General features: G+C 32.6%; 1 protein-coding gene across 1 annotated transcript in view; it reads right to left on the bottom strand.

Moving 5' to 3' along the window:
• Positions 1-25,316, bottom strand: part of LOC148307163 (uncharacterized) — a 60,502-nt gene extending 35,186 nt beyond the window's left edge. Inside the window, exons 1-3 of the mRNA XM_088263847.1 lie at positions 25,270-25,316; positions 22,283-22,976; positions 20,321-20,851 (exon numbers count right to left, since the gene is read on the bottom strand). Of these exons, the coding sequence (XP_088119973.1) occupies positions 20,321-20,851; positions 22,283-22,864 (1,113 nt within the window). The 5' untranslated portion in view covers positions 22,865-22,976; positions 25,270-25,316. The remainder of the gene's footprint in view (positions 1-20,320; positions 20,852-22,282; positions 22,977-25,269) is intronic.
• Between the last annotated feature and the right edge of the window lie 822 nt (positions 25,317-26,138).

Below are 26,138 nucleotides of genomic sequence, written 5' to 3'. Positions count from 1 at the left end.
AGTGATTGTCCTGACGAAGAGACGGTTACATCTCGAAATCTGTAGTCAAAAATCTTGGTGGGTAGTTATATTTAAACATGTATTATCATTTTTGTAGAAAAACAAAAAAAATGTAGTTACATTCCGTTTGCAAAAAACACGTACTTTTCAATGTTTGTTATAAAATCATATATAATAATAATTAGAGTGTAAAACGTCTATATCAGTGGTCGGCAAACTTATTAGCCTAAGAGCAATTACTTATAAGCACATTACAACCATTCAAAATTTTCTGAAACCCAAATCTGTTTGCAATTCTAGTACACCTTAATTACAATTTTAGACCTTCATTCAAGTACGGGTAAACCCAATTAAACTTGATTTCACACATAATAAGGATTTTTTCATCGTTAAAAATCTGTAGATATTAAGGTATCCATAAGAACACTACTTATTGCAAATAATAATAATATCCTTGCATCTCCTCTTAAGGTTTGGTCATGTCAGGTTTGTATGTCATTATTTTTAGCACGTTTCCAGATTCCCATCAATAAGACGATTTCTCAGTTTGCTTTTGATGAGATTCATGGTTGAAAAAGATTTTTCGCATGAATACGTAGAGCCGAAAAGCCTTCTCGCCGACGTTTGTCCCGGAGCCACACTTACAAGACCAAAGAGCCACATGCAGCTCTGGAGCCACACTTTGCACACCACTGGTCTATACAATTAAAATACACCTATTTAATGTTAGAAGAATACAATTGAAGGAATGCGGTTCCACGGGAATAACAACATTATTATGGGTGGATTCTATGAAACAGGTTGACGATTTATTTTTAACAACGAAAAACAATAGGAAAAAGAATAATACCTGTAACGCCAATGTTTCATCAGTTTCCGCAAATTTTAGTTTGGATACAAGAATATTTTTTCATCAAATGTTGTACATAGTTATATGAATAAATAAAATTAAATTCGGAAATTTTTCTGCATACACCAAAATAAGTTGCGATTATATTGATTTTGAGCACATGGGGTACAGAGCGATGGTAATTTGCGAGAATACTATTGGTTTAAATGGATTTCCTAATTCACATTCCTAATATGTAATACCGCCTACATAATGCCTGCATTGCTCCTATTCTCTTATACGGCTGTGAAACATGGCACCTTACAAGGGTCCAGAGCAGCGAAGAATTTTAGGCGTGCGGTGGTTTGACTTTGTGAGGAATGAAGAGATAAGGCGTAGGACGCAGCAAATCTTGTTCACAACTGTCGTCAAGAAAAGGCGATTCGGTTGGCTTGGCCATGTACTTCGCATGCCTCCCGAGAGCCTAAATCAAGCTTGCCTCTTTTACAAGGCATCAGGTTCGCGCCGCCCAGGACGACCACTGCTGACAATTCGTCGGCAGTTCTCGTCAGAACTTCGGGACGCGGATCTGACTTTTTTTTAAATAAAAAAATTGACAGTGATTAATGCTTATCAACTCGTAAAAAAACAGACGGCGCCTTCAATATTTCATAATTTCAATGTACATATGTACATATTAAAGCGAATCTACAAGGTAAAAACAATATTATATTACGTAAGTATGTGTTTCCAAAAATCCATCAATTGAACATAAATCACGCTAGCTTTTGCGAATAATATAAATCAGATAACTGGTTTGATCATTTAAGATACATGAAATACTCACGAAACGATTTAATTGTTTGCAAGAACAGAATATAAGCTAACGTATGTGCATTTTTATTTTACCACAGCAAAGAGTGTGGTGAATGGGCTACTTTATTTGCTAAAAAATAAAACTGGCGGCAAATTAATGAGTAAAATTAAAAACGTGTTATCGTGATAAATTTACAGTCAATATTGTGCGCACGGGTTGTTTTCGTAAAATGACGTGAATCATATATAGAAAGCCGAGGTCACTTTTTAAATTTTAAATTCAAAGTACTTGTTTCCGCTTGATACTTAAATTAAAATATAACAGATATAGAAATATAATTTACTGTAAGCTATTTCTTCCTGGATAAAGTACACCAATTCAAAAAAATTATGTTATTCAAATACTAGTTACAATAATTAAAGAAAACACTTCGTTTTTTACCACTTGAGTTTAATTATAGACTACATGTTTCAGAAGCTAAACTTCCATCATTCAGGTCTGTATAATAACTAAAATATAAAATATTATATATATATTTAGTTTATATATATTATATATATTTTATATATATTTAATATATATAAATTATTATATATATTATATATATTTAATTTATATTTTATATATATTTAGTTATTATACAGACCTGAATGATGGAAGTTTAGCTTCTGAAACATGTAGTCTATAATTAAACTCAAGTGGTAAAAAACGAAGTGTTTTCTTTAATTATTGTAACATGTCTTACCACAAAGTTAATGCCGAAACAATAAATCAAATACTAGTTATTGTTAATGTGAGATACACGTAAAAACTGTTTTAAATTCGATTTTACTTCAAGGAGTAATTGATTGTGTCCAATTATTTTCATGCTTATTTTTTTTAAATTTTAAATGTAATAAATACTCTCGGTATTTATAACTACAATATTTAACATACAAATTAAAAAAATATATAAGTATTTACATATTTCATGTGGTTACAAATGTTTTTTTTTATAATTTAATAAATTTACTAGACATTTCTACTTAACAATCTTAAAATTAATAAAGCAGTTCTCTCCAATAACGAGACTAAGCTCTTGTGCTTGGAGAGGGACTTACACTTATTATTTATTGTTTATGTTTGTTGGTATTTATTTTTATAACCATTTATCATTGTGTTTTCTTTCTTCATGGATGTAAAAAAAATGTAATCAATTTTTTTATATCTGTTCGAAGGTTATTGAAGTAATTAGTTGGAATTGTTTGGTATTGCATTTTGGTATTGTAAAGTTATGTTAGTATCTCGAAGATGAACATATATTTTTCAACTTTTAGTAAACTCTAAAGACATTACGTATAAATCTCGAGTAGCGTATTTTAAAAGAAATAACATTTTCTACAACTCGCGTAGCAAATAGGTACCCGAAAACGTTATGTTTCAAATAAGTTTTTTTGTACGTATATGCAAAAACTGTTGTTTAATTGAAAGTATGCGATCGAGCCATCTTACTAATGTTACTTTTATGTGAAGAATAATTTCACCAATAACAAATAATGTGTCAATTGATCACTCGTTCGTGTATTTAATAACTTCTTGCATTCTAACCGGTTAGTATATAATAAACGTAACTTTATTATATATAAATTACAATTATTATAATATTAATGTGTAATATACCTCCGTATCTGACAAAAAAAAATACTTCAAGGACCATGATCCGGTTTATTACGTCATAAACTGATAAATTATCATAATGTATATTTATACCATATGTACATTTTTAATAACTAACGCGAAACGAATGCAGAAATCTTTAATCAAATAAAAAATGTGGGTTTACATTGAAAAAAAAAGTTGAGAGAGTGAAAAAAACTGGTTCAAATATTTCGCTAATCAGAATGTTTAACGATCTTGGAAATATTTCCATATATTTTTAAATATTCTAGACGAGCATTGAATGTGAAAACGCCTACTTACGAATGTATTTCTGTTGTCACACTTCCCGGTATTTGGTAACTAACCAGCAATTATAAAAAAATGGATAAATTCATGTTTTTAATTGACAAAAAAGATTTATGAAGCGAGAATAATTTACGATACACATTTTCTATATATAATTATTATTTAAAATAAACGTTCGTGATTATTATTGTCATTACACTAAAGTAATCGTCGTAAAATCAAATAAATACCGTAGTTTCATGAACCTGTTTTCGATTTTATAAAGTTTTTGAATAAATAATAAAAAAATATATGAAACTTATTGGTTTTATGACATGATAAGTATTGATTAAAAATAGTGTTTTGTATATATAAGACCGTGTTCAATATTTTATAGATACGATCAAAGTATCTACTTATTAAAGGAAATTCTCTAAAAACAGTTGTATTTTCTAAAAAATCACCGGTAACAAAAGAAATACCCGAACGGTCTCGACACAATATTTTATGTAAATGTGTAATGAATAAAAAACTAATACGTAGTTAATTACCGAGTAGAAATGTGTAATTTGTGAGTGTAAACTCAGATTAAGTTCCCTCGACGACTCGTGCTTATACTCGCTCATCTCAAAGCGAGTATAAACACGAGCCGCACGTGAATGCATCACACAAATATAACAGTGTGTACTAGTATCTACAAAAATAAATATGTTATCTGATATTTTTAATACAGTTTCAGTTTTTTGAATATCGATATTCTCTCATCGTCTAGCGATTGTTCGCGATATATTGAACGCAGAGAACGTGTTGTGTGCGAATCAACAATTATTTGCGTCATGGGCATCTTCAGATCACACGAAATTCCTTCATCAGATTGCATATTTCGAATAAAATATGCACAAGAAGTTGTCACAAGGCCAAATTTAAATTATCAACTGACATTTCTTGGTGGAACTGCATTTCATAAAAACATATAAAACACTAACATTACAACTTTTACTCTTCTTTATTTTTTCCAGAGACCGGGTTTCGACGTTACCTACATCGTCATCGATGAGGTTGGTAACAGGAAGGTGCTTATATGTGTTTTTGTCCCTTACCAAGATACACCAATTTCAAAAAATATATAAGAAAAATCTACTTTACATAAGTAAAAATAGCAACATAATTTATTATAGTACCAAACGGTATGTAATTTTAAATATTTAAAGATATATATATATATATATATATATATATATATATATATATATATATATATATATATATATATGTATATATATATATATATATATATATATATATATATATATATATATATATATATATATATATATATATATATATATATATATATATATATATATATATGTATATATATATATATATGTGTATATATATATATATATATATATATATATATATATATATATATATATATATATATATATATATATATATATATATATATATATATATGTATATATATATATATATACATATATATATATATATATATATATATATATATGTATATATATATATATATATATATATATATATATATATATATATATATATATATATATATATATATATATATATATATATATATATATATATATATATATATATATATATATATATATGTATATATATATATATATATATATATATATATATATATATATATATATATATATATATATATATATATATATATATATATATGTATATATATATATATATATATATATATATATATATATATATATATATATATATATATATATATATATATATATATATATATATATATATATATATATATATATATATATATATATATATATATATATATATATATATATGTATATGTATACATATAATAATATTCTTTTAAAAATGCGCAAGGAAACATGTCTGGACCTCTAGCGCGGCCGTTCGCGTTCTGAGTATGAACGACTGAGATCTCAGCCTAAGATTATGGATTAATGTAATGATAGTATATAAAATGTATAAAAAAAAAAGTAAGATGGTATGGACATGTGGAGCGAATGGATAACGAGAGAATGACTAAGAAAATATGTGTGGCGAATGTGAGCGGGAAAACAGAACGAGGACGACCGAAAAAGACTTGGCACGATCAGATAAATCAGAACCTAAAATCTGGTGGTGTCATTAGTCTGCGTAATCGGAGGGCATGTATGACTAGATGTATGGATGTAAAGGAGGCGAGGAGTATATGTCAGGACAGAATAATGTGGCGTTCAATCATTTCTGCCTATCCCTGCGGAGAAACGGCGTGATGGTAGTAGTAGTAGAAATAAAAAGTAAGATTGAGGTAAGTCTACTTTAGAAGTCTTAATAAAAAGTATGAAACAATAGAAAGAAAGACGAGAAAATTATGATGTTGTATATTTTCTGGATAATGTATTTCTCACTTCTCAAACGATTCCGATTTTTATGATCCACGAACCATTGATCCAAACTACTAAAAATATTTTTTTAGGACATCAATAAATTATTTATTGGCAAAAGTTTAATGGTCAATAAAAAAACGAAAACGACGAGATTATAATTTGGCACATAAGTTGGTTTAAAAACAACTTGGTCTTGTTGATTTTCCTTTTAGTGCATCTCATAAACCTTCCTCCTTTAGATATTCACGTACTCGCTTGTACGAGTATATTTATTTGAAGTCTGCGCAGAGCACTTAATGAGATGAGTAAGATATTTACACTCCAATCACGCGCTAGGCGTCACTCGCTTTTAATAATTATGAACACAAAGAGAAATGTAATATAATACGCTTATCATATTACAGTAATATTGTTGAAACGATATCTTACATTTAAAAAAATATCCTAATTTTACTTTTCGTTCTCATCTATAAAAAATGAAAGGCATATTGACCAATATTACTGTTAAGGGGTAACATCTGGATGACTAAGTATGCAAACGGATGCGTTATAAGCCGGTCATGTTTCTGCGCACGATTGAATATATATGTAAATATATATATATATATATATATATATATATATATATATATATATATATATATATATATATATATATATATATATATATATATATACATATATATATATATATATATGTATATATATATATATATATATATATATATATATATATATATATATATGTGTATATATATATATACAAATCTCGATTATATTCAATTTTAGGAGTTATTTTTGATATTATTTTTTGACATCTTAACAAAATCCGAACATTTACAGGGCTACTATTGAATAATTATACATGTACATTGGAATTTTACTTTTTTGTAGAATTTATAAGTCAAATATTTTATTTTATTATTTTTTAATTCCTTACCTTTCCATAACTCTTTTTTTTCAAAGCCATATTTATTTCGAAGTGTCATTTTTTAAAAGAAAAACAAAAACGGTATTTTAAGCAAAAATTCAAATACGTCAAATGTCATATGGGTTTATAGAAAATGTATTTTCATCGTATATTGGGGCTCAAGTACAAAATCCTTTGTTCTTTTAAAATCTATATCAATATTTTGCATGTATATTACATACATTTGTAATACCATTTTCAGACAAGCCTTGGCATTTTCAGATTCGTGTTTGATAGAGCATACAGGTGTGAAAAAAGATTGAAAATCAGGTCATGTTCATGACTTAACTGGTAACAGTATAATAGCGATCGACTTTATTTGTATAACGATCGTGTTAAAGGTATAAGCGCTAATGTGTTCCCGTTCGAAACGGGCTGTTTCGGTCGCCAATAGTATTTTGTGGACTCGTAGTAACTCGTGTAAAAATAACTACATTCAATAACAAGATACAATGTCGCACGTCGGAGAGAGCAAACAGCTGAGCTGGTGCTTTGAAGGAAGCTGGCTTTATTTCAAGAACCGAAACGTGTTTTAAAATCGCAGGAAATTCAAACACGGTTGAATAAAATAAATACAGGTTGTCACAAAATAAATGACCCTATCGGAAGGTGTTATATTTTTTACAAATGGCGTCGTTCGTCAATCATAGTTGACATTTGTAAACTAGATAGCTGCAGTATACAAACAGATTGATAAACTGGCGGCAGCCACTTGACTAATATCATCTTTTCACTTTACAAAAAATGTGTAGGTCTAAATAAAGATTTCCAATACTCAAAATTATTTATTTTTATTTAGTTAAAAAGTTATTAAAAAACAAAATTGGATGATCAATGTCATATATCAAACATCGTTGGTTTTCAGTCGTGCATGTTTTCGAAAAAAGTATTGTTTATTTTTTTTTAATAAACTTAATATTTTTCATCCAGATTTGTGAACAAGTATTTGTTCACACTCAAAATGTTCTTAACCCCTCACTTCCCTTGAATCTTTTGTGATTCAACCTTTAACCTGGGGATTTCGTATTTATATACCGGCTATTTTTAATAGAAATTAAAACGATGTCAGAGAATACAGCAAAAAAAAAATACACGTCGAAATATTAAAAGGTTTCTAGAATAAATTTGCCTACCTTTGATAAAAAAATTTAAAAAAAACTAGAACGGATAAAATAAAAACTCATTGTCATGTTATACAAAACAGGGTTCTACACCGTATTATTAAAGGCATTACTACGATAATTGAGGAAAAACTAGAGAGATAGAAAACATGTTTAATGAAAACACAAATGCTGTCTGGGTTTTACCTGTTAAAAGGTAAAACCCAGACAGCATTTGTGGAATACAATCTGGGCAAAGAAAAAAAAAGAATAAGCCAGATTTAAAAGATTTGTTGTAGTTAGAACATCACAGAAAACACCTACTCGTATTTAATGGAATCTATCACCTGAACAACGGATCGAATGAATGTGACCTATGAAACGAAAAATACGCATTAAAAGATCCGATGTTTGCTAATCATTATAGTTTCGCTGAAATTATAAATATGCAATTATTTCTTCGTATAGCTGATTGAAATTAAAAAAAAAACATATTGATATTATTTTTATATTTTATTGCAGTATGCGAATAAGTATAATAAAGATAATACAAAAGGATCGTAAACTGTAAGCGTGCTTATGTCGGTATTCGGTAACGATGTTAAAATTGGCGCTTAAAACGGAAAGTACATTAAAAAAATCAGACCGATCTTCACTCATCGTTTTTCTAATTCATTTAAGTGCCTCAAGATACAAACGCCAGAAAACTCGCGTGGAACGTAAAAGCCATCGTAAAACAAAACGATTTTTTCAAAGATAATTTGCATCCGTACCTACCTGTGCAATCTTTCACGAAACTTTAAGTCAATTCAAGATTAACGCGTGACAAAACTTTAATTTGATCAGAATTTATGTAAAGTGTCTAAATGTGAAGTAACATCGTACTAAATCGTGCGTAATAAATATGTTACTATATTTATTATTTGGATCTTTTTTAGAAGACGAATAAGACGAATAAATTAACTATGTGACAATTCTTGATTGATACAAGATTTTGAAATCATTATACTTATTTATTGTATTGTTTTTAAGGATCAACCGTATTCATTTCTTATGTATTATACGCATTCACTATCATTTTTAAGATATATGTACATACTGAATTTGCAATTAATCATTGTACATAATACGTACATACATACTACCCTTATCCGCACCCGATGGTGCATAGGGCACTGCATGATATAAACGAAGTGTTAACTTGTGCGGTAGCCGAGCGTGCTCACCATTACACTATGGAGGCGGACATACATAATAGGCAAAGAGAATTTCTGAGGCAACTAATAACATTATTTAAAAAAATACATATCTACATATTAGAGTAATCATTTATTTACTTTTTTTCGATTCCATTAAAAAATATTATTTTATTATATATAGTAAACAAATAAATGTTTCAATAAAAAATTATAAGAATATATTTTTTGAAGAAAAATGCAGAATAGTCGATTGTTGTTGAATATGTCTAACAACCTTGGGTCAAATAACGGTCTTCGACATGTGCGCTAAAGCACACGCGAAAAGTAACGTACCGATACAAACATCTCATTATAATATATAATTATAATCCCTCTCTCACACAAATGTTGGCTAAATTTATAAATATTATTTGAGTTAACAAGCTAAAAATGTCCTCGATTAAATCCTTTTTGGGTAAATTTCAAATACGTTTACGCAATTACGCGAAAATGTTACGGATACGTTCTGAGAAATTATAATAGCGTGATACTGATCGCAAAATTTCGATAAAACGACGTGGACCATGATTTTTGTAATCGTTACAATTAAACATTAAGGCCCAGTATTCGTTCAGTCGTAACTTAATTTTCTCTAAAACCAGGCAACGTTTTAAGTCATTGGATTTTTATTAAAACATCTAATATATAATACATTTAAAAAAAATAGGGCGTGAACAGGCATCTGACCTCTCCGGTGGTGTCCGGTGGAATGAATTCTGTGTTTGCAAATATCCTCTTAAGTCAGACGGGCACACGATAATAAAACATCCCGATCGAAGGAACAAGGGAAACAAGAAGAAAATAATATCATCTAAAAAAAATTTTGACATATCGCTCACTCCTTTCAAGAACGTCATAAATCAAAAATCGTCAATTTCCAGTTGTGCGTGTTTTCGGAATGCCCAGAAAATGTACTTTATACCAGCAAAAGTGGCATATTTTTAACTTAATATTTACCCGCTATAGGGCAGAAAGTGTTGTTTTTTGCATTTTGAGGAAAATGTATTGTTTAATAATTTTTTTAATTATACTAAATATTTTTCAAATGGAGAAAAACGCTTCAGGTTTAACCTTAAAAGATCTGTTGCACAGTAAAAAGATCAAAAAGTGGCTTGATATTTATTCTTAATATATTGTATTATATTTTTAAACATTAAAAACGTTCTCCTGAAAATCAAGTTTTTTGATTTATGACGTTCTTGAAAGGAGTGAGCGATATGTATTTAGACATATTCTTTTCATAGGAAAAGTGCACATAATAAATTCAAGGTGACTCTATTCAAAAGAATGTAAATAATAATAAAAAATCTATGTATGTAGGTACTAAAAGTAGTGGTAAAAATATTTTATCAATTCAAATTGCGTATAGTACCTAATGATGAACATGTAAACGAGTAAAATATCCGCATACAATTATTTACATAAACCAATTACGTACAATAAATTATTGGCTCTATTTTGCTGTACACAAACAAACGAGTAAATTAGCTAATTGAAAGTTAGTTTTAAACTAAATTGAACGTTTTTCAAATTATTAAGATTTTACGATTATTTGTAAAAAGTAAGGTGCAATGAATAATTGTTTTTTTAAAATATTATTTTTGAAGTATAATATGATGCTTTAATTTCATTAATTGATTAGGCAAATTATAGTAATACATATGCATTTTAATTTAAGTTTTACTTGGTAAATTCCACTATTTCTTAAAATATATCGTGACAAGTGCTTCGATGCATTCCGCATAATTTTCATACGGTGTTTGAAAAAAAACTTTAAAGACTAAAAAGTTAAGCTAGCATAGCAATACCGCAGGCCAAGTGCTCGACTCCTGGTTTTTGGATAGGAGCCTTCCGGTCTGACCGGAAATTTGGCAAGATAACAATTTCGGTCGGTTACCATTACCAACATTTCCTGTCGAACTATAATAAAATATTGATATAATTTTATTAAAACGAAATAATTCGCAACTCTTAAGGAAGACCTTAATGCTGTTTTATGGCCGAAATTAAAACGTACTATATGTTGAAGGTAAGGCAAAAATTTAAGACCAAGCTGATAATTTATTATTTTACTATGTTTACGTTTAATTATTTATAGAACCTACCATGATGAGGAAACAAGACATGATAATTCGTTGTCATAAAAATAAAAGTCAATGGAAAAATATATAAACCAATAAACATTTAAACACTACGAATATGTATTATTTAAATATTAAATTGAAAAACCGTGTAATAATTAAATATGTTTTATAAAGAATGTTGTTTAAAAAATTGATAAACAAAAATTGTCAAAAGATGCAAAACACCATCGTTTGGAGAGAGAAAAATCTCTATAATTCTGTAATCCCTGTAATGCTTAGAGGTCGGACCACAACACCACCAAGGTTTGGGATAAATAGATAATATAATTGCATCCACAATATCATCGGTGCAATATCATATTGCTAACTAAAGTAACTAGACATGTTCCATCTGGGTATTGATTGGTCTTCAATATGCAGAATAAAAGTAATATTTATGCTTGAATCTAAAATAATGCCACGTCTGGCAGATTGCCAAAAATTACGCGTATTTTTGGACTACGGCGTCTTAACGCACGTTAATTTTAAATATCAACATTAAAACGTGACAGAAAAAACATGTTGCTTTTTTATTTTAAAGTTCAGGGTAGTGACTACAGGAAAAAATCTGGCGCCTAAAAACAGGGTCTATGTTGAAAAAGTCACGTTAACAATTTTGATTAACAGTTGACTGAAGTTTGTTTCAATTAACATTTATAGAAACATCAATAAGCCTGAGTTACACTCTATACCTTATCACAAAAGTCACTTTCTCAACATATCCATATTCATATAATAAAGGAACAACTATATGGCTTTCTGTATTTTATTTTACTGGCCAAATACCCGGTTACTGGACAAATTAAATAAAAGTGATAAGAAAATGTGAAATAAGTGAAAGGACAATACAGTCATTTTATTTTATTTTCTTATTTATTTATTTTATTTATTCGGGAATTGTACAGTTTACATATAAAAAAATGTAATAAAACATTAGTTACATTAACAATAATAAACATTACATTACATTGACAAAAAATAGTTACGTTAAAAAAAAGCCAATTAAACAATTCCACAATTATGTAATAAAACTAATAAAAAAACTATTAAAAATATTTTTACATATAAAATGCAGTTCCACCAAGGAACGTCAGTTCAAAACTCAAATATAATATCTTTGTGTCGCGATCAAGGAGGATTAAAAACAATAATAATAATAAATGAAGAAAAAAACAAGGATTAATGTTTTCAAACATATTTTGGTACTTTATCACAGCTATGACCTAGCCTAGTCTATTCGTTATTTATATATACGAGTAGGTATATTTGTCTTTGATTAATGCTGCCGGATTATCCATACTCCTAAAACATTTAATTATCGACTTTATTTACGATACACAAAATACCGGGAATAGTCTTCGAACGAATGTTTCCAATAAGTAGTCCTGGATCACGTTTTATGTCGCAAGTTTGTATACTCAATATATACAGAGGGAATTCAAGTCGCAACTGAGTTCGACTCATTTTGTATTCGCCTCAATACTGGTGGCAAAACGTGACTGTCCGCAGTAATTTGTGGATGAAAACAGCATTCAAATGAAAATTAGATATCTTAACAATAATAAAGTACGAATAATAACTCATTTTCAGTAATTTCATCACCACGAGTTTCATTGCATATTATTACTCGTGTCTGTCATAACATCCCTTCCTTAAATCTACTACCTCCCCCCTTCAATTCCTTTAATTTTCCTTGTGTCCATCGATTGAAAGTTTCAAAATTAAAATATTCGTTTATATTTTAACCACTCACACTTTTTTGCTCCTATATGCACAAGCCTTGACTTTATTTACTTATTTGTTTTACATAGCCATTTAACCAAAAAAGTGCCTTATCGGTGAACAAAATTTTGCGTTGAAAAAGAGGATCAAGCTGAATATTATTTTTGGCCCATTCACCGAACCTACGACGCCCATAATGGTCATTCAGCATATTCATGGTGAAATGGCAAAATGTACCGACTACAAATCAACCGTCGACTGTAAAATTGACAGTCTGTAGAAACAATGTTGCAGGTTTAAAAACAATACCTCTAAAAAAACACCAATATATGTTACACTTCAGTGTCGTTTCTTTTTTTTCTGTGTCAGTGTACTTTTAATTATTCTCGGGTCAAGTATTATAGTTATCATGAAGACGCAAACACTTAGAACGGCCACATACATGCATACAATATTATATCACAAAAAATTTCCTGCTAGCTGTATCCAGCCACGCGTTGTTGTGGCTCAGTCTGGATAAACGGAAAAGAAAAAAAAGGACATACATCTAATATAATAAAACAACAATAGTATAGTTTTTTCCACTTTTTTTATTTGACCAGTGACCGGATTTCGTCGTTACCGACATCATCGGTCTGATGACGGTCACAGGTCAAATATAATCAAATTTGAAAAAAAAAAGTTTTTATTTTATTACATAAAATGCAGTTTCACCAAGAAACTTCAGTTTAAAACTTAAATCTAATACATATCTGATATGTATCAATTCACAATGCTTGTAAAGGAAAATATTAAAAATCTATCAAAAACAACGAAAAATCTAAGTGACAGCAGATGTCAAGAAGCGCGCTGTCCGACATGAGCAATGTTGAGTATTGCGCATGTTGCTGTTACATTCAATAGATGGCGCTGCTATTGCGGTAAAAAAACTATTAAAAAAAAACATATTTTTAAATGTCATCTTTTACATTTTTACTTACACATTTTTTACACAGATATTAAAACGCGCCTATTAAAATGCAATATTGTGTCAAAATTTCTAACGATTACATAGTTACATATTTTACATATTTATTTATATAGATGAATACAAAACTTTGCTCCGAAAGATTGACCTGGTTAGACAAGCGATATTTACCATAGAATTAAAAATTTAAAAGGCAGGAATATTTCCATTTCTGGGTCAGACGAGTATATTTCCATTGTCTTATTTGGAACTAAGTGAGTATCTAAGAATATTACGTGTGATTATTGTTAATTAGATGGATTATGTTTGTTTACTACAAACACTGACATGCTCTCAGACGAGATGACGAGGAGATACCATATGCTAATTATTGTTCAAAGCCTCAGAGGTTTATGGCGAAGAAAAGATAAAACGTTATCAACGTAGTGTAAATAACTTGAATTTTACTTCAGGGCTTACATTTGTAGCGACTTTGGTATTCTGAAACCAGTAATCGATCTGTTTTGTCAAGAAAAAAAAATACAAAAAAGAAAATATTTTTTACCGACTGAGTAAAAGTCAACTCGTTATCTTTCGTTCGGAATAGGGCCCCGGGCTTTATTAATATTCGTTATCGAAAAAAAAACTGGAAAGATATATTTTTCAATAAGTAAAATGATTTTTTTTACTATTACACATCAGACCTATTTCTTTGCACGAGTCGACATATTTTTAATTTTTTCTTCGACTTTATAAAATATTTTATTATTTAACAGTCGGGAAAAAAGATTCATATTTATTTAACATAAAATGTATTATAACTGAATATATTCAAAATAATAATAAATAATACTTTGGAATGGCGATATTTTTACAATTAAGGGATACTATCTTAACGTCCTCTGTATTCCATTATAGTCTATAATTCACAATGATTTTATGGAATTTGAATTGAATTTATGGAATGATTATTCATTCCATAAAAACTATATGATAGAAACTAAATATTTAAATTTGTATCAATTTTGTTAAAAAAACGTATTAAAAAACATATCTAAGTAATTTCTTACTTAAATTTATAACTCAATATACTTATAGTTAACTTTTTTCATTTTCTGTTTTGTTTTTTTTTTGTTGTTAAGATCAAATATTTCATATTAGAACTTTAAATCTCTTTATATTTTTGATATCCATTGTATTCTTTCCAGTATCCTTTATTATAACCTCAAATAAAATGTATACCCACACACAGGCCATGCCTTTGTAGGATCGTTTTTTGTATTAATATTATAATATAATATTTTTGCACTTGTACTGTTATATATAATAGTGAAATGCAAAAAACAAAACTAACAGGCCTAACTATACACTGATTGAGTGACCGGACCTTAATCGTGTCGCCTACTTTCAAAATCCGCCAGATACAATTTTATAAGATTTAAAAATATATACTCTATCGGAATGCCAATTGTGGGTTTTATTCTTTAAAATGTTTGTTTACTTGAAAACCCTGTTGAAGATACTTAAAAAAAGCGTTGTATTTCAAATTCTGCTATAATAATGGAACTTGCCTTCTGACCCATATCGGCCAATCAGAGAGCGGGGATAGGTCAAAAATTAAGATGACGTCATTATCGGTTTGTGTCTCGTGTTTTTTTTTTAAATACTGAATAATTTTCTAAAAAAATGGGAAAATTCTCTATTTCATAGTATTTTATCTAAAGATAGAAAAATCTTTTAAACATGAATGTTACCCGGAAAATCCCTGAACTAATCCCCGAATCGCAGGATTGATCACCTTGCCTTCATATAAGTAAGGATTTTTTTTAAATACTGAATTAAAATCTTTAAAAAATGTAACCTTACTCTATTTCATAATAGTTTATCTAAAGATAGACAAATCTTTGAACATAAATGTTACTTGGATAATTTTGCATTTTTGGAAAATCGACTTACATGGATCTGGCGGATTTTGAAAGTAGGCGACACAATTAAAATTAAACCTCTATCACGAAAGCTGACCCGTTGGTCCGATCTTACGAACGAATCATTTGTTGATTCGGACACTGACTCGGATATTTAGATTTTTGAAGGAAAAAGAACTCAATTTGTTGACCATTTCGCACTGTCAATGTAATCGATGCGATTTGTAGTCAAACGATTTAGTATATTCTGATATGGTCGTTGATATTTTCACAATGGTAAATTACAATTCAACAGTGTGAATAAAATAATAAAAATGATATTATCAAGAAATAATCCACTTTGAATAAGAAGCTAGCTAATATAAACAGTGACCATAGTGTAATGTCTTCCGACAACATTTGAAATGTAAATTATCATTCTGCCGACATGACGCCATCCGCGCTGACATTGAGCGCCCTCCGCGCGCCGGTCCTGGAACCCTGGCGAGCACGTAATACAGTAACCCCCCCTATAACGTACACTCGTATAAGGTTTTCCCCTATAACGTGTGCAGATTTCTATAATGATGGTCCCCCGTATAACGCAGTAGGTCCGTACATTCGGTCAAGTCATTACCGTTACTTAATGTAAATGTAAAAATATTAACCCTTTGCACTCGAAAGTTATTTGGTATGTGCATACGCGTACTCAATTGAATTCCGAGACTTATTAGTATTTAATTGTACTTATATGATTCTGGTTTAATTGTATTGAAAAGAAAATAAACACACATTAAAAATATTGAGTATTAGGGCTTTATTTTCTTGGCGCCATAGCAGCGGCACTTGAGTAATACGGCAAAACCAGGCACGCCGCTTCTATGGCGGTATTCGAGTGCTAAGGGTTTTAACACTCTATAACGTTCTACTTGATAACGCGGAACCTATTTCAACGTTATAGGAAGGTTTACTGTATTCTCATACCTAGCTACTGGGCGAATATACTGTATCTACAGTCGATAACGTATAAACTTGATTGTCGACAACAACAAAAAGATTCATGAAAGATCACGATGCAAAAACGAAACGAAAAAATATACATATTTCGCGGAGGTAAGGCCGCAGTGTATAAACCGCGTCATTTGTTTTTTTCTCAATATATCATTCAATATTTTAATCCCCTGACTACCAGGACACAATTTGTATGTTGTTTACAAACTTGTTATCTGAAAAACATCAATTACGGTTGAACATAAACTAACTTGACAGGCGCTGTGGCGTAGTTGGGTAGACGCTCAGCTGCGAAACTGGCGTTGCGGGTTCGATTTTCGCCAAGTGCAAAATAAATTCGAGAAAGATTTATTTTCAATTGGTCTGGTCATTTGTTATATGTACTTGATCGTGGCAAGTTTTCCTCGGCCTTCCTGTGCTTCTATTACCAACCACATTCGCTTGATAAATTTGTTATACTATCCTTTCTTCACTTATTCTATTCATATGCCTAAACTATATCTACACACCTTTTATAATGTTATCGATAATGCTTATTTCAGCCTTTCATTCCTTCTTATATCACCATTCAAATATCTTTTAAACAACGGTAGAATATTTGTTGATATCTCAACATACACATTTTCTGATTGAGATGAAAATACGGAAGTCTAAGTACTTACATGGCTTACGATATGTCATTGCCTGGTATAAGTTATCACTTTATATTGAATATAATTATTTCAAGGAACTTGTGCATATTGACAGTGTAAAACTTACACAAGCAAGTAACAGTGCCCTTGCTATTACTGCCATACTCCTTTTATACTCATACAGTACCTACTATTCCACCCTCATTTTCTTTCCAAATAGCAGTAATGTCCTTCAAAGTTGGTTCTTCATTTAGGTCATCTGCATCCCATTAAAAATATCTAACTCCTTTATTTAAAAATCTGGAGCGTGGGACTGATCACCCTGCTTTCAAGTAGCGGAAGATCAAGCTGACACTACATAGATCTGATACGGTGCTCTATGCACCATTTTGGTGCGGACAAAGGTCAAAATTAAGAACATTTACCATTCTACCCACGATTGACAAGCCTAAAACATAAATTTTCTAATTGATTTCATCAGTTTAAGTTTATTCAGAGTGAAACAAAAACTGGCCGCACTACAATTTCCCGAGATCTATTCCTAGGTGAATTTAAGAGGATAAAACAGATCGCCTTAGTTTAATGTATGTAGTTTATGAGGAAAAAAACGAGCTTCAATAATTTTATCAGGATGGGTATACTTACAACAGACGATATGGTTTTGCCTAAAATATTTTTTTACAACATTTTGCGAGTGTTTGAGCTTCCCTCATTCCACCATAGATATCCTAGGTGAAGTCTCGCACACTGTGTTTCGAGTTTGATCAATACGAGTATATCTAGAAGTTTCAAGAATTTGAGTAGTGTGGTTGTCAATCGTGAGTAGAATTGGTGTAAAGTGATCACTTAAACCAGCCTATGTCGGCCGTAAGCTCTGTTAATACCCTGTATTCTTCTTCATCTATGTTGAGATGTCAAAAAATTACGTAAAAATATATTTTGGTAAAAGTATATTGCTATAATGCAAAACCGATCAATGATATTGATTATCTCTTGGATGCGTAAAATATTCCTCTAGCGACCTTCTACCAGCTACCGAGCGATATGAAAATAAAACAAAACAGGCTGCCATAATCACCAAATACGTAAGTTGGTAAATTTGTCTAACTCATCCCATCGTGGAATCTAGTCACAAGACGCTCTGCGATTCCCGCGAGCAAACAACTCGGTACGCTGATAAATAATTACTCAAACCACGATTTTCCGTGAATCACCACTGAAAAACAACATAGCAGCCATATTGTTTGCCCAACGGTATCGGTATAGAAACGATCATTAACAACTTTTATAACCAGGATCATGTCGCATTATTTAAATTTTAATATGTACTGGTTTATCAATAGCAACAGGTGCGGGCAGTAGAAATAGAGAAAAGGGATGACGACTTCGGCTGTCCAAACTCAAAACACAGTAAAGGACATTTTTTTGTAGTTCATTTTTCTGCATTTTTGGAGTAAGTAGATTCTACTTAGTCCAAAAATGCGAAAAAAACGTACAACAAAAAATGTCCCTTACTGTGTTTTAAGTTTGGACAGCCGACTTGGGAACAAGCTAATTGCGAAGTACGTACAAAATGTTGGTGTTTTGATCAAAGACGTTTGCGAGATTTTTCACACAACCAACTTTTTTAAACACAGATTTTTTAACAAAGTGTTTTGATCACCTAATATAGAAAAGAACCAGCAATATTAGCATATAAGCATTGTTTTACAATACTCTTTGTGCTCAAATTGTTAGATGCAAACGAATAACTCATTTTTGGAGAATGATGTCGTCAAATCAAATCACTAGCGAGAAGATTTTTGTTAAATATGTAGAATAGCTTATTTATATTCAAAGCATTTACTTTGTGGTCAAACATTTTAATTGATATTAGTAATGTTATCAGAGCGAGTTGTTAGTCCCACCATGCTTTTGGGAAACTAAATAATAACTAAATAATAAACTTAGTTTCCCAAAAGCATGGTGGGACTAACAACTCGCTCTGCATGTTTTGCATGTGTAGTGATAGTGTATGTGAATAGTACTAAGTGGGTGTGGTGTAGTGTTGTTCGCATGATTGTTAAATTGTAGTGTATGTCCTGACGAAGAGACGGGTACGTCTCGAAACCGGTAGACAGAAGTAGTCGGTGAGTGGTTATTTACTAACATTACTAATATCAATGTAGAATAGCGTTTTTTAAAAGTAATTTATGTCATGACAATGCCTACAAAATATAAAAAAGTATTGTATTTAAGATGAATAAATATTTTAATCAATTAATTTTGCAGTCACTTTGTTGTAGGTATCTATCCATTTTTAAATAAAGTTTTATTTAGTAAACACCACTTTTTCTTAAACTCTATTGTGACACGTGTATTAAAAAAAATAGATAAATATTAGAAACCGCTCCTACCCCTACCTATTCAAACTTCAACGTCCCAAGGACACAACTCGAAAATTTATACATGGCTTCACATACGGTGTTTGAAAATGATGCGGAATGCATCGAAACACGTGTCACAATAGATTACAAGAAAAAGTGGTATTTACTAAGTAAAAATATGTTTATACCATGTATTATTTTATTCCGGCTCAACACAGGCTATGTCTAAGATGCCAAAATGCAGATAAATTATAAGTACTTATGTACATTTATATGATATAAAATAAATAAATGAATTATTAGAAAGAGATGTTACCTTAGTGCAGAAAGCGCAGCCGCAGTGGTGGATGGCGCTCGCGTGCCGGCGGGGCACCTCCTCCAGGCAGAGCTTGCACAGCAGGGCGGGCTCGGCGGGCTCGGCGGGCCCGGCGGGCTCGGGGGGCTCGCCGGGCACGGCCACGAAGCCGGACGCGGCCAGCGAGTAGCGCGAGCCGCCGGCCGCCAGCGACAGCAGGCTGGAGCAGCGCGAGCACACGCGCAGCCGGTTGACGGGCCGCTGCGGCTCCGCGCCGCCCAGCGCCGCCATGGTCTCGCACTTGCGCAGCAGCGGCGCGCCCGTCTCCTCCAGCAGCGTGGCGGCCGAGCGCGCCAGCCCGCCGCGCCGCAGCGGGATGACGGCGGCCGACAGGCGCGGCAGCACGTTGAGGCTGAGCGCGCTGGCGGACAGGCGCGGCGAGGCGAGCGGCCGCGCGCGCTTCCGCGCCTCCGCGCGCCGCCGCGCCCCGCCGCCGCCATCCGGGCTCGCGCTGCCGGCTGCGGCAGCCACTGTCGACAATGCGGGCGTTTTCTGCAACAGGATACCGTCTTAGGGTGAGGCCCCGTCAGTGCGATGCGCTGCGTTGCGTCGTCGCAGCATCCACCGCATAGGGTCGACGCGGTGTTAATTTGATTATTAATCGTGTGATTGCAAGGCGATCAGAATCAGCGTAAATGGCGCTGCAACGACGCAATGCAGCGCATTACACTAACGGGGCCTCACCCTTATGACGCTTTCAAAGCGTGGAAAGAACTGAGTCTAATGGTTTACACCAGGCTAAGGAAGGCCATCAAAGAGAAAATATGAGATACAGCTCCTCCGCTACAATGCACCGGTGCACAAGTGCGCAGATGCGATTGGCGTATGTTGTTCGTGGTAAATCAATTTCGTGGAAATCAATTAATACGGTCCTAGTCCAGACCTGGCACCGAGATTTTTGTTTGTTATCTAAGGTAGATAACAAAAAAATGTGCTTATCTGAAATAGAATAAGGATATAACACTCTCCTTATCATTCATCGTTCACATTGTGTAATACCACTTTGATAAACACTAATTCGTGACTACCGGTTTGGGAATAATCATTCCATCATCAGGTCATTATTTTTTTTTATTACGGACTGACATTTATACCAAAAATAACATTTTGAAAGAGAAAAAGAAGAATGGTAAGGAGAGAATTATGCATATTAAAATAGAATAAGGAAAAGCTGAATGCGTTCGAGATGTGGACCTATAGAAAAATACTAGGGACATCCCAGAGAGACCACATCACGATCGACGAGATACTACGAATAATCGGAGAAAGAAGGCACCTACTGGCGACTATCTCGATGAGACGCGCCAAATGGATCGGACAAATGTTGCGACAGGAGGGTTTCATGCTCCTGATAATAGAGGGAACAAACGCCAGAGGACGCCCGTTGACGAGGAATAAGAGTATCGCGAACTGCTTACCAACTTGCAGACGTTTTCTCAACATATCTGATTTACTATTAGTACTAATTTACGACTTAGGTAAACTATAATTTAAATCGAGAAACTGTCAAATATATTTAAAAAAAACACAATGTTATTATCTCGTGCAACAACAAAAAAAAAGTATTTCGGCTCAACACAGGCTATGAGATATGAGGTCTAAAGAGCAAAAATACAGATAATTAACATTACGAGGTTTGTTCAAAAGAAAAGGTGAATTTCGTTTTTTTAAGTATTTAGATATTTATACATCAGTATCCATTTTCTCCCCTTCAACGATATCCCCCTCAGATATAATACACTTATGCCAGCGCTTCTTCCAATCCTCGAAGCACTTCTGGAATGCGCTTTTCGGAATGGCCATCAGCTCGTTCTGCGATTCTGATGAATGAACAGGCCTCGTAAAAGCATGGGTATTTGAAAAATAAATGAAAAAAATAAAAAATAATAATATAATGTTTAAGCAAATGGGATCGATACTCACATCAGTCAGGGTTTTGTCGGTGGGGAAATGTTCGTCCTCCGCGAGGGTGCCGTATCCCGCGTACCAAGTGCGGCACAGTCTGCCCCCGGCGCGCTCAGCCGCCCATGGCGGCGCCCAGCCCCCCGGCGGCGAGCTGCGGCAGCGCGCGCCCCGCGCTCCCGAGGGCCCGGCGCGCTGGCGCAGCTGAACCGGCGCGGGCTCGCTCTCCCGGGACGAGTCCGACGCTCGAAGCCTGGACTTGAGCCCCGAGAATAACTTGATCCCCGAACGGCGCTTCTTGTCACTTTCCGCGGAACACGCGGTCTCGCCGGCCGGAGCGGGCTTCGCGCGGAGTTTGAATATCTCGCGATCTTTCCTAGCGATCGCGCTCGCGAACCGATCCTCTACGATTTTGGCTACGATGTCGCCGTCACATCGCTGGTCGAAGGAGTAAGACTTTTTAACTTTGTCGAGCACACAGTGCGCGTCGAATATTTTGCGCTGCGGGAAGTCGAGCGAGCGCCGGTGGAGCGTCGGACAAGCGGCGGAGTCGGGGGAGTCAGAGGCAGCGGGCGAGGCCGCGCGCGCGTCTGTCCGCTTCATGGCGGCGGCTGGCCACGGCCGAGGAGACGGGCCGGCTGCTCACGGGCCGGGGCTGGGCCTGCTGCTGCAGCGTGCCGAGGGAGGCGGGCAGGGACGGAGGCGGCGGAAACGCCTGAAACGCAATCGCGAGCGCCCATGTATTATATTACCATTCACTATTACATTATATTAGGAACGAGTTCCAAGGCGGATCACCAGGACAAATGACACCTTAACGCTTCCCACGAACAAACTCTAAACAGAGTTCCTATATTTATCGTTCACCTATATTGGTCAACGATGAATATGTGGATTTTGACTGTGTTTGTGTATGTTCTACTCGTAATTTTTCAGCGCTACATTGAAACTCGACATTTATACCGTGGTGTGTCCCTTATTTCATACAACTCGTCTTTGACTTGAGCTTTGATCTTTCCCTTTTCCTCCCTTCCATCCCTCTTTCGGGTATTTTCACAAATTTACAAATGTGGTATTTTGTAACTGGAATAGTACAAGTACTTGTGTAACTCGTATATGTGAATGACATGATTTATGTAACTTGTATTCTGTAAAATTCCCAAATAAAAAAAAATAAAAAAATACTACCTTGTATTGCCCTGCCCTACTATCCGTAAAATCAAATCATTAAGTAAATACCCTTTTTTATGAGAAATATTGTTTACCATAGTAAAAAGAGCGTACTATTTTGTAAGTGGGTTTAGTCGTGCAACACATTTAATACAATTTGAACTATTAGGGTGAAATAAAATATAACCCTTTTTCTTTATAATTTATTGAAACAAAAAACAAAAAAATTGGAGTATAGTATGTAAAATTCTTGTACACTTTAGAGTGGCTTGTGTTAAAAAAAATAGGAATCAAGTTGTGGCAGATAGGTAATCTTCTAACCCTTATCCGCACCCCAATGGTGCATAGGGCACTGCATCGTATAGAAGCAGTGTTATCTTGATCGTTAAATACACGAAGGAAAGGTGATCAGCCTTCCGCTTCAGGTACCAGTCCAGGATCATATTAAATAAATATTAGACTGAAAAATCACTAATATTCATTTTGACCCTCTTGGGAATCGAACCCGGGACCTCCAGCATGGTAGCTTAACGCGCCAACCACTACACTATGGAGGCGGACTACACTATGGGGCAGATAGGTAATAGCGTGTGATAATAGCAAACAGAGCCGGTTAGACATTAGTGAGCGTTCCGGTGGTGTATAGTGAAAGATTGTCGCCAGACAGCGGCCATTGTCACGACAGATAAAATTCCCTGACGGGCAATTCGAATCTTTTTCGTAATAAATATTTAAAATGAGTGCAATGATAGCTCGATTTGATGACGGAGTCAAAACACTTTTACCATCCAGATTATAATTGATTCACCCACGTGATTTGATATGTCTCAATAAATAAAATACTATTTCTTAATATGGCTAGTTTAATTAATTTTAAGAGACAAAAAAATACAGTGGAACGTGTCGTTTTTTATTTCATAAAATTTTTCAAGGAAAAAGTATCTCACAATTTCAATAAACATGAATTAAGATTTATATCGAAACCTTATCAGACAGGATATAGACTATAATAAAACATACGTGTTTTTTAAGACTACTAAAATTGTATAGTATCGCAATATTTTTACTATCATATATAGATACTATATTTAACATTTAGTATCTTAATATAACATTGTAAAATACATCTATGTAAATTATGTATTTGAGGTTTTGAATTTTCAACCCTTAATAACTGAACATTCGTCGGGCGGACTACGCAATTACAAACGTGAAATCAAAAGTATTTATTAAAAATAGAAACCGGTTACATGGCACTTAAGTTTGGTTTATTAGGAATGAATGTAAGAGACATTTAACAATAAATCACTATTCCGCACAGCTACTACATATCGCGCACTCCTTTCAAGAACGTCATAAATCAAAAATCGTTAATTTTCAGTTGTGCATGTTTTCGGAATGCCCAGAAAATGTACTATATCCCAGCAAAAGAGAAATATTTTTAACTTAATATTTACCAGCTACAGGGCAAAAAATGTTGTTTTTGCATTTTGAAAAAAAGGTATTATTATTTTTTTTTAAATAAACTGAATATTTTTCAAATGGACAAAAAACCTTCAGGTTTTACCTAAAAAGATCTGTTACACAGTAAAAAGTTCAATAAGTGGATTGATATTTATTTTTAATACGTTGTGTTATATTTTTAAACTTTAAAAACGTTTTCCTGAAAAATCAAGTTTTTTGATTTATGACGTTCTTGAAAGGAGTGAGCGATATGTCAATATTGTGCGATCCACAAATGGCATTGTATCTTCAAATATAGTTGGTTTTCTAGGGTTAAAATGACTAGATGTAATGAGGATAATAAATATAAATGCAAATATTTTTTTTAAACTTACCATCCTAAATGATCCAAAGGAAAATCCACCGAATGAAATATTTGAACCTGAAAAAAAAACATTTATGAAAAAAACAAATAAATTTAATACATATTAATATCCATGACATATCCATGAAACAAATGAGTATATGAAAACTAAATACTGCAAACTCCAAATTAATTGTATTAATCTGGAATTGGATGGCAAGAATAATGATTAAAACTGATTAAAAAATATTCCGAAAACGATAAATATTTTCTTACAATACTCTTCTCTATTAAGGCCCAGTATTCGTTAAAACGTAACTTAATTTTCTCTAAATCCAGGTAACATACATTTTACGTAATTTATTTTATTTTTAAAATACCATTTTAACATTGAAAAAATAAGTTTCTCTTCGCAATAATTATATGGTTTAGAAAAGAAAAGAATTTTTAAAAGGAAAGGACTTAAAAAAACTATCAGAATATTACTTCTATATACTTAAGTATATTTTATTTATTGTTTCGTCATTTACTTTGTGGTAAGACATGTTAAAATTATTAAATTAAGCAATTGTTTTTTTACCACTTGAGTTTGTATATGACTACTAGTTTCGGTAGCTAAGCTTCTATCTTCAGGTCTGAATAATAACTAAAACGGTGGTCTACGGTGGAATAATAATAATAAATCTTTATTCCAGCTTGACTAAGTGGTGGGTGCAATAATTTGTCAGCCATATATGTTTTACAACATTTTTTTATAAAATGAAATTAAAAATAATAAACAAATAAAAATAAAAATAATAAAAAGAAACGGTGAAAGAAAAAAAATTGGAATGAATTGTGTTTGCGAATATCCCCTTCATATGGTGCTAAAATCAATAATATTTTTCTATTAATTAATAA

Source organism: Brachycentrus maculatus, unplaced genomic scaffold (genome assembly GCF_059751285.1).
Source record: "Brachycentrus maculatus isolate JH-2025_06_01 unplaced genomic scaffold, ASM5975128v1 h1tg000205l, whole genome shotgun sequence".
NCBI classification, from domain to species: domain Eukaryota; kingdom Metazoa; phylum Arthropoda; class Insecta; order Trichoptera; family Brachycentridae; genus Brachycentrus; species Brachycentrus maculatus.
The sequence above is the reverse complement of the archived record's forward strand: the minus strand, read 5'-3'. Positions and strand labels throughout refer to the sequence as shown.